This window comes from Rhamphochromis sp. 'chilingali' (assembly GCF_963969265.1).
Source record: "Rhamphochromis sp. 'chilingali' genome assembly, chromosome: 11".
NCBI classification, from domain to species: Eukaryota; Metazoa; Chordata; class Actinopteri; order Cichliformes; family Cichlidae; genus Rhamphochromis; species Rhamphochromis sp. 'chilingali'.
In genome coordinates this window covers 20,689,456-20,699,125 of record NC_137938.1, presented here as the reverse complement: position 1 = coordinate 20,699,125, position 9,670 = coordinate 20,689,456, and the positions used below count along the sequence as shown (strand labels likewise).

The 9,670-nt window shown below is 42.7% G+C and overlaps 2 protein-coding genes across 3 annotated transcripts; one reads left to right on the top strand and one right to left on the bottom strand.

Moving 5' to 3' along the window:
• Nucleotides 1-269: 269 nt before the first annotated feature.
• LOC308406137 (hairy/enhancer-of-split related with YRPW motif protein 1-like) lies at nucleotides 270-2,297 on the top strand. The gene is made up of 5 exons (XM_080897006.1): nucleotides 270-428; nucleotides 591-663; nucleotides 759-842; nucleotides 934-1,015; nucleotides 1,126-2,297. Exons 1-5 carry the CDS (start codon nucleotides 343-345, stop codon nucleotides 1,752-1,754), a joined length of 954 nt encoding a protein of 317 aa, XP_080753132.1. The 5' UTR covers nucleotides 270-342; the 3' UTR covers nucleotides 1,755-2,297.
• A 3,313-nt stretch (nucleotides 2,298-5,610) lies between these two features.
• On the bottom strand, nucleotides 5,611-9,621 carry stmn2a (stathmin 2a). Of its 2 annotated transcripts, XR_013973522.1 has the most exons (6): nucleotides 9,423-9,621; nucleotides 7,714-7,809; nucleotides 7,379-7,551; nucleotides 7,037-7,228; nucleotides 6,829-6,938; nucleotides 5,611-6,337 (listed from the first exon to the last, which is right to left on the bottom strand). XR_013973522.1 is itself a non-coding variant. In XM_080897288.1 (5 exons), exons 1-5 carry the CDS (start codon nucleotides 9,439-9,441, stop codon nucleotides 6,879-6,881), a joined length of 540 nt encoding a protein of 179 aa, XP_080753414.1. In that variant the 5' UTR covers nucleotides 9,442-9,616; the 3' UTR covers nucleotides 5,611-6,878. The 2 variants fall into 2 exon arrangements, 1 of the variants encoding a protein (XP_080753414.1); XM_080897288.1 differs by having other exon boundaries at nucleotides 5,611-6,938; nucleotides 9,423-9,616.
• Nucleotides 9,622-9,670: the final 49 nt, after the last annotated feature.

Below are 9,670 nucleotides of genomic sequence, written 5' to 3'. Positions count from 1 at the left end.
CAGTCACTCCAGCTCTCTACAGGATGGATTAAAATGTTTAATTAATACATTGTTTTTATATATAGATTCATAATGTGATATCATTGTTTCAGACCACTTTTATTAGGATGATGCTCTTTGATCCCTCAAAACTTCATTGATATTTTTAAGGCCCCCGTCACTCAAGCCTCAGCTCGATTCTGACTGGCTCAAGTCTGCCAGAGCCCCGCCCACATCATTCCGGTCACCCCGCCCTCCTCTCCGCCGTGTGAAAACAGTCACAGCAGATGCAGATCAGACAGTTTTAAACTGTTACGCATACCTCGTGCTGTCTGTGCCCCGAGAGAAGAGATTGAAGGCGAAATGAAGCGAAGCCACAACTACAGCTCATCGGACAGCGACCTGGACGACACTGTTGAGGTGGAGAAGGACAGTGGGGATGAAAATGGGTATGTTAACTTTTTTTTTTTTTTTTTTAAGAAAATCAACCTATACGACATGTTTTAATTAAGAATTGGGTGTTTTTTGCGTTATTCCCTACATATCCTGTTTTTTTTAAAGTGCTCTTTAATGTATTGCCTCAACATCGTTTTTTGTTTTTACTTTTTTAGTCAAATTGACTCCCACGGATCGATGTCACTCTCCACAACCACGCAAGTCCAAGCCAGAAAAAGGCGCAGAGGGGTATGTGAACCGCGTTTCCCGCTCTTGTTTAATAGTTTCCAAAGTTTCTCATCCTCTGCACGATTGAATTAATGTTGAAATATGTTTTCAAACAGATCATTGAGAAACGGAGACGTGACCGGATCAACAACAGTTTGTCAGAGCTGAGAAGATTGGTGCCGAGTGCTTTTGAGAAACAGGTATGTTATTCTTCATTTTATTTGGCACACACAATTTTGTTGATAGATAATATATAACTGAAAGAGACGCTTTATTATAACGTCTTTGCAGGGATCTGCTAAACTGGAGAAAGCAGAAATACTCCAAATGACAGTGGACCATTTGAAGATGCTTCATGCTTCTGGTGGGAAAGGTAGTGGATATTTTCTTTGAATAAATGCATGTTTCAGCTCTGGTATTAATAAATATGACATATTCTTTGAGTAACACGTTTATTTAACCATGTTTGTTCTTTTCTCACAGGTTACTTTGAAGCTCACGCTCTTGCTAAGGATTACCGCAGCCTGGGCTTCAGGGAGTGCCTGGCAGAGACAGCTCGCTACCTGAGCATCATAGAGGGTCGGGACAGCACAGACACCCTCCGTGTACGTTTGGTGTCCCACCTCAGCAACTATGCCTCTCAGAGGGAGGTGCACACTGGACTGGAACACTTAGCCTGGGGCTCTGCCTACGGGGCTACTCCTGCCCATCTACCCCACCCACTCCTTGTACAGCACCCCCAGGGCAGGACACCTGCATCCAGAACCGCCAGTAGCCAGGCCCCTTCCTCCTCCTCTTCACCCTCATCATCATCTTCCTCCTCCTCCTCCTCCTCCTCCTCCACTGAGACATCTGGGACATCCAGACTCAGTGCCATGCCCCCCACAGAGTCCCTCAGGGTTGCCCCCAATGGCTCTCTACCCCTCAGTCTTCCCATGCCAACAACCAAGCTTTCTCCACCACTGGTCTCATCTCTGTCCTCGCTTTCGGCCTTCCCCCTCTCCTTTAGCGCATTCCCCCTCCTTTCCCCGACAGCCGTCAGCACCGTGAGTCCCTCCTCCACACTGTCAAAACCTTACAGGCCATGGGGCATGGAGATCGGGGCCTTCTGAAGCCAATCCCTGGACTGAGGGCAACAGCTGAGCTGTGTCCACCGTCACATACAGACTGCTTCAACTGTTTTACAACAATAAAATACAGGGGAACAAAACTGATTTTATTTTATTAAGCATAAGGAACAAGTGGGAGCGGTTGGTAGAGGATCTAATTTCTCATTTACTTTTAACAAGTAAAAAAAAGTATTTTTATGTTATTAAATGAAATCATAAACTAATTTAGCTAGCCTGCACTGCCTCCAGGTTGAGGACTGTTGTAATGGTATGATAAATGGGTCATGGATTGATTTACAATAAGCACAAAATTAGAGATCAGCTGTTGTAGGCCATATACTGAAATATACAAATCTACACCTGGCGTAACATAGATTAACTTAATTATGTCAGCTTTCCTTATGATTTTGGGAACTACAGTGACAATAAATATGCATATTATGTGCGCAACTTTTGGGAAAATAACTTTTTAAGGTTTGGAAACCTGGATTCTTGTACCTGTTTGTAATATTTTTGTACCAATAAATTGATTCTAAATATATACAACATGGTTATAAAAGAATGTGTATTTCTGTTGCCTTCACTTCTTTCATTCCTTTTTGGTTCTTATCATGTATACCATGTTGTTGCTTTTCACATTCATTCACATGCAGCCAAGTCCTACATACAAGCAGACGACAGAAGCTCCTTTACTCATAAAGCCCATACATTCCCATAATGACACACAATCTGCAGGTGCACTTCTATTGCAGTCTCATAGAAGTCAATCATGAGCTAATGAGGTCCTGGCTATTGACTGAAAGGTAATTCCTTTACTGTGTGCCAGGTAAGTAACTGAATTCGACAGCATTGTTGCCCTTATGAATACACAGGAAATCATTAAGAGCCAGAGGAAATCCTTTACAATGTTACCCTGACCTCACCAGCTCAGGTTGGTCTGGAACGGAGACAATAGTGTGAACAGTATGAGGACATTGGAGGAAAGAGGTTGAAAAGTAACAACAACACTCAGGCAGCTGGACCCATAAATCACTGTTCCGCATTTTAGGTACTGTTTTTGTTTCTGTCTTTTAGAGGCATGGCTTTTAAGGGGTTCATTGTTTTAATGGCTTGGTCTTTTATCCATGCATGAAGCACATCAGGCATTCAGGTGGGGCATCTGCTGTCTGAATTGTATTCCCCCAGGGCTTTAAGTCACATGCTGTAAATAATAAATCAGATTATGAAAACTAAAATGTCAACAGCAGATTTTAGGGAATCTAATATTCTAATTCAGCCAGTCAGTAATACTGTTAATATTGTTGCCTATATTCCTGTTTAGCATATTATATATTTTGTTCCAGTTTTGAAGGGTTGTAGGGTTTTGTTTTGTTTTGGGAGGGTTCTGGTCCCAAATAAATCTGACACTGCCACCTGCTGGTGGAAAGCTTAAGTACAGTTAGAAGAATTCAACCCCCCAGAGCTGGTGGCTCAGTTATGGCACTGTGTTGTGGAAAACTGGGCCCAAACCTTAGGGAAGGTTTACTGCAGTTTAACACAACGTGTGATGAAATATTTCTCTCCAGAGAGGACACGATGCTCCCAAGTGATATGATGAGTACAGAAATCATGTGAATCATATGCTGTCCCCTCCACGGGCACAAAAGAATAAGTGCACATGGTGAAAATGCCTTAGTAGGGCACTGCGTTTCCCATATATGGAATAACCGTTTTTTCCCCACTATTTCCACTGCTGCACAGCAAACAATAACTGTTGATAACCAATTTGACAAGTTTTGTTTTTTAAATTGTAAACAAATACAGTTTAAGACAGTGTCGCCGTCACAGTGTAATTCAGTTAAACAAGTAAGCTGAAGTGTCCATCATATTGACCAATCACATTAGGATCCGTCATCCGTTGGGTTCCGCCTCCAGACAGTCGAAAGTAAGTTTAGCGAGCGCGTACGTGTTGGTTTAGCAGGGTGTGTGTAAGCAGGCTTTCTCCACAGAGCACCCGCCAGAGCGTAAAATTGTAGCAGCACGTGCAAAGCAGCTAGCGTGCACGATGGCTTCTTTGTGCGCGTTGCTGGATGGATTGGAATGTAATTGTGTCCCTGAAATGTTTTTGCTCGTGCATGTGTTATGTCATAAATATAATTCCATACAGAAGCACCATGATGTCTTTTTCCGCCACTCCTTTGTAGATTTGCAAAAAGAAAGTTATAACTTGCCTTCAAGACCTTGAAAGGCAACCTCAACATTGAAGTTTACCGGAAGCCCACACACACGGACCAGTACCTCCTCTTTGACTCCCATCACCCTCTGGAACACAAACTTGGAGTAATTAGGACCCTACACCACCGGGCAGAACATGTTCCCTCTAAGCCTGAAGGGAAAAAGAAGGAACACACACATGTAAAGGAAGCACTTAAAACATGCGGTTATCCTAATTGGGCGTTTATAAAGTCAGCAAAGATGCACAGGAAAGAAGATCAGACACCAGCGAGGGAGGATAAGAAAGACAGACGCAACAACATTGTCATCCCCTATGTAGCTGGTGTATCCGAGAAACTCAGGAGGGTTCTCTCCAAGCACGACATCCCGGTGCATTTCAGACCCAGCAACACACTCAGACAAAAGCTGGTTCACCCGAAAGACAAAGCTCCTAAACACAAACTTAACAATGTGGTGTATGCTGTACAGTGCAGCGAGGAATGCCCAGACCTCCACATCGGAGAGACCAAACAACCCCCAGAAGAGCCACCTCCACAGGACAAGACTCAGCTGTCCATCTGCATCTAAAGGACAAAGGTCACTCTTTCAAGGATGCCAATGTTCACATTTTGGACAGAGAGGACAGATGGTTTGAAAGATGAGTGAAAGAAGCCATTTACGTCCACTGTGAGCGACCATCTTTGAACAGAGGCGGTGGTTTACGACACCAACTCTCTGCCATCTATAATCCAGTTTTGAGATCCCTTCCCAGACGCCGTAACACCCACTCACATCCTGGGCCATCTGACCTCAGGAAATCACATGATAGGGAGGGGCCAGGTTTCACGATGAGCTCACCCAAAACCCTGGCTGATTGTAACCCACACCCGCTTTCACACCTTGGCTCATGTGATTAGGTAGAGGATCATCAGGGGGTCCTTTGTCCCTCTTTGGGGGGAAACTCCCACTGGGTTTAAATCTGGGACTCTCCACTATTTGACCTTAGAACTGAAGAAGCTTCTCAGATGAGAGGCGAAACGTCTTCAAGCAACTCATAGAAGTCCAGACGCTTTTCTTTCCAAGCTCCTTTGACTACGATGACCTGGATGACTGAGAACCTTCACAGACATATAGCTCTCCTTAGGATCATTGCCCTGTTGCACCAACCAATTTTGGCCAGCCTTTAGCGTTATTTGTCTCTAGAAAACTTTGGCATACAGAGGAGAGCCTAGATGCTCAGGTCCTACAAATGTAAAACAAGCCCAAATCATTACACCGCCACTGTCGGGCTTCACAGTTGGTATAAAATGTTTGTGTTGATGTTCTGTATTTTATTTTTGCCAAATATGGGGCTGTGCATTATGGTAAACCATCTCCACTTTGACGGCTTCTCTCCACTTTAAATTTTTCAGAAACGACCTCATGACCATTCCCAAATCATAGCTGATGTTTTTCGTCCTTGGCATTGTGTTAACACACAACTGCTCCAGACCATCCAACTGTAAAAATAAAACCCTCTGCTTTTATAGAGGTGCTCATACTTGCTGATGATCAATTACATATCTGTACATTTTAACTACTCTAAACACTGCAATAATAAAAATGTTAAAACGCTATTAAAATCAGATTAGAATACAAATTTACAGGAAGATTCTCAGGATGTGTAGATAACTGGTTCTTTTATTTGGCAGTTTACAGAAAAGTTTCAGATGGTGCATGCCATGTTCACAGAACCCCAAACTTTTATTCAGCAAAGCTTTCACAGAGAAATAGATGGAGGGAGAAAAACAAGCAGCAGAAGATGCAGGCAGATATCAGTGGTACTGTATATTAAAAAGAGACTAGTTTAGTGTGCTGAATGTAAAGCATCCTGCATCCATTCTCTATCTAACCCCCTAAATGAGAGAAGGTGCTGATGATGCCTCAAGGTAATTCTTCATTCACACACACCCACACAGACATACGTAATGTTCACACTATCAATATCAAGATGGGAGCAACAGCACATTCTACTGTCCAAGACACTATGCATGATACCAGTATGGTGTCATAACATTCACAACTTTATAAGGTTCATTCCCAATACCGTGTTCTTAACAAAGCTATTCGTTTGGGTAACGATGGATTCATCGAAAAATGGCGCCGTCGGGGTAAAGTGGTAATCTGCAAGTGTATAAACAGTTGCTCCCATTGGGCATAGACATTCTTAATAACAATAAAGCACCTATTGAGCTCATTTCAGAGGAAGTGGACTTCTATGTATCTGTGGGGATTCGATTATTGTTAAGTTCCAAGTGTGCGTGTTGAGAATGAGTAGGTGCGCGTGAGGGAGATACAGATGAGATACGTTGATATCTTGAGGAGTCTGTAGTCTGGAAACACCAACCGTCATTCTTCACAAAAGACACAGCAAAAAACATCATTATCAGGACATCATCGGGAATCAATGCAAATGCCTGTCTACAGCCAACTCACACCACTGAGAGCTTCCACAAGAAAATGGTCGCAGAGTCAAACTTCAAGAACTGAACATTAATCAAAGACAAAGAAAATATTAGATAGATAGATAGATAGATAGATAGATAGATAGATAGATAGATAGATAGATAGATAGATAGATAGATAGATAGATAGATAGATAGATAGATAGATAGATAAAAGTACTGACAAAATTAAAGCCAATAAAACCCATATTCTTTCAATTTCTCTTAAATCAACAAAACCATTCAATTCTCAAGATGAGTGTTATTCATGTTTATATCCACTGATAATACTGATAATAGTGAGTACTGGTGGCATGGTGGGTTGTGATATAGTGGTGAGGTCCTTGAACCTCTCAGCCTCCAGGGTTGAGTGTCTGTTACGAAGAGGGTGAAGGCTCTACCGAGGAAGGGGACAGGACTGGGTGGATGGAAGTCTGGACTCGTGTGAGGCTCATGCTGTCAGCTCTTCCCTCAGCTCTTTGTTTCTGCGCACCACAGCCGCGTGTTTCTCCTGGAAACGTCACAACAGCACAGTGAGAATGATTACTCATCAGGACGCTGCCCAGCCCCTTTCATATGCTTTTAGTTCTGATAAAGCTGACGACTCACCTTCTCTTGTAGGCGCTCCATCATGGCCGCCAGGTGGGCTTCACGGTTCTCCTTGATCTGCTCCATCTTCATCTGGAGCTTCTCCTCAGCCATCTTGCTGAAATTACTGTTCTCTTCCATAGCCTTTAGCAACACGTCCCTCTCATGTTCTCGCTTTTCTGCCAAAGCCCTCAGCACCTGGGCCTCTTGGTACTGAATATACAGAAGTATTCAAATTGAATCATTTGCACCTCCATCTTGTAACATGAATTATTCATTTTCCATAGTTAAATGTCTCAAAGATTTCTTTTGTTTTACAGTTTAAACACCTAAAGCTTGTTGACATCGATGCAATATACTCACCTTCCTCCGTTCTTCAGCTGCCTCGAGTTTCTTCTCAATGTCGTCCAAGGAGATATCCCTCTTTGGGGGTGAGGGAAGGTTGTGGGCTACATCTGACACTGGAGACTGAGGCTTGAGAATCACCTCAAAAGCCTGACCCGAGGCCCGCTTGTTTATAGGTTTCACCTCCATGTCTGTAAATGACACAATTACAATGCTAATGGTAGCAAAGTCAAGACATATTACTGTATCAGTCCAATGATACGTATTTTTTGTCTAAAATCTGAAAGAAATCATCAACATGGAGTTAGCTTGTTTAATTTAAAAGAAAATCCATGATTCAGCTGATTTTGTACCTTCAAAGTCACACACAAGCTTATTGCGTGGCTCTGGGTAGAAGCAGGAGCAGATGAGGGAGAGGACAGACAGCTCCTTCATCTTCTCTTTGTATGCTGCAAGAACATAAAACCATAAAACAAACACAGCATTATCCATTTGTCACAACCAACATTGTCACAAATGGATACATATAGTTGAGATTTTCAATTTGATTACTTGTTAAGAAAGGGGAAATTCTCAACAAGCCTGTTAGCTCAGATGACTGCCTAATGAGCTGTTAAAAGTCTGAAATGTATCTAAGTGCAGCACTGCTTAATAATTAATTGGATGAATGTATTCTGTGAGCATTATCAAACTAAGAGCATAACAACCATTACTTTTACTGAAGTTCACATGTGAGCTAAAATCAGGACATGAAACAGCTTTGTCCAATAATGCGCCTCGGTCACCGTGGTGTCATAGTCATAAAAAACACCAGATTAATGACCTGAACGTTCTTTTTTTAATTAACTTTCACTAGATCTTTGGACTATTTTTAATCTTCACCGCCAGTTCTTCGTGCTCTTTCTATTTTTGACAAAGTGCCCACCTGGCTCTTCAGGACTACAGATTGTCAGTGCTGCTATGCCTTCTGCTGCAAAGGCCAGCGTGTGAAGCAGCCCCTTGCTGCAGGGCTGGCCTGCCTCCCACCCTGCCGTACACCTGTCTGGTTAACTACAAATCTATGCTACTACATGCAGAATAGTGAGTTGGCACATTATATTTTATGTAAAAAAAAAACCCTGAAGGAATGGGTGGCTTATATTAAGAATTTTGTAAAATAGGTAGCCAAAAACAAACAAACCCATGCTAAATGTCTGGCCTACAACAATAACTACCCATCAGAAGAGATGACTAGCGTAAAATCTAGTTCCTAATATCAGTGTGCTAACTCTACCTACATTTTATTTTTGTAACATATATCAATAATGAATTTTTGGAAAATAAACTGCAGCACCTCTGCCACAGCTGGTGCAATCCTTTGCCAGGAATAGATAAGGAAAGCTAAAGACATGAATAAAGGGTGCAATCTTATAACCGACAACAATCATCTTAAAGAGACGTTTAAGTGACAAAAAAAGTGAAACGATCACCTGCACCTTTCATTATAGCCACATGAATGTAAAAGTCAAACAGATGAAGCCTCCAAATGATTTGGTGTCGGCTAAATGATCGGCAACCCAGCATCTTGGGTGCGGTCCGTCTGCATTATGCTGCATGTTGGGGCCGCTGTAGCGTGAACCGCAGGTGGAGCATTGTAAGGTTAGTAAACCCCTCTCAGGCAGCCCATATTGTATAATTACACAATGTTACCTAACACAATTGTTATATAAAAATGAATATGTTTACATAGGTAGGATAATATAGGAGATTTTTCAGTAACCTAACGACAGAGGATGCTCGGCGTGAGCCCACATTCTTATCATCAATAGAGTCCTGCGTGGAGACAATAGTCTGCAGAAATGTGATTTAATGCAATTTAGTGTTGAAAACGGCAAAGAAAGCTTTTATTTTATTTTATTTTATCTATTTATATATTTATTTTTATGGTGGAGCTGTTACAGAAGCACGACCACCAGCCGGTAGGCTACACCGGGCCGACACAGACCTTCCGCAAAAATCCTGCACCTGTACCGTGCATCCATCCCGCTTTAATCCATCTGAACCCATCCAGACTAATGCTTACCGGTTGCTGTTTTAGCCATGGCTGATGTATTTCTCCGCAGAGGATGCTGTAGATCTGTTCTGGTGAGCGGTGATGCTGCTTAAGGCACTGAGTCAGCGAAGAGACGGAGGAAGGATCGGATAGCAGACGGGAGGTGGGCACGCACGGGAGCGCGCAAACAGACCCTCCTCTCACGCGCCGCGCGTCTTACACCACCCAGTGTAGGCTAGAAGCTCAAAATACTGAGACACCACAGAATAAAGCCGTTA

Coding starts and splice junctions, on each gene's coding strand:
- LOC308406137 (XM_080897006.1), top strand. CDS start 343: ATGAAGCGAAGCCACAACTACAGCTCATCGGACAGCGACCTGGACGAC. Junction 843..933: donor CGAGTGCTTTTGAGAAACAG/GTATGTTATTCT, acceptor ACGTCTTTGCAG/GGATCTGCTAAACTGGAGAA. Junction 1,016..1,125: donor TCATGCTTCTGGTGGGAAAG/GTAGTGGATATT, acceptor CTTTTCTCACAG/GTTACTTTGAAGCTCACGCT.
- stmn2a (XM_080897288.1), bottom strand. Junction 7,552..7,713: donor GCTTGTGTGTGACTTTGAAG/GTACAAAATCAG, acceptor TGTCATTTACAG/ACATGGAGGTGAAACCTATA. Junction 7,229..7,378: donor CAGCTGAAGAACGGAGGAAG/GTGAGTATATTG, acceptor CTGTATATTCAG/TACCAAGAGGCCCAGGTGCT.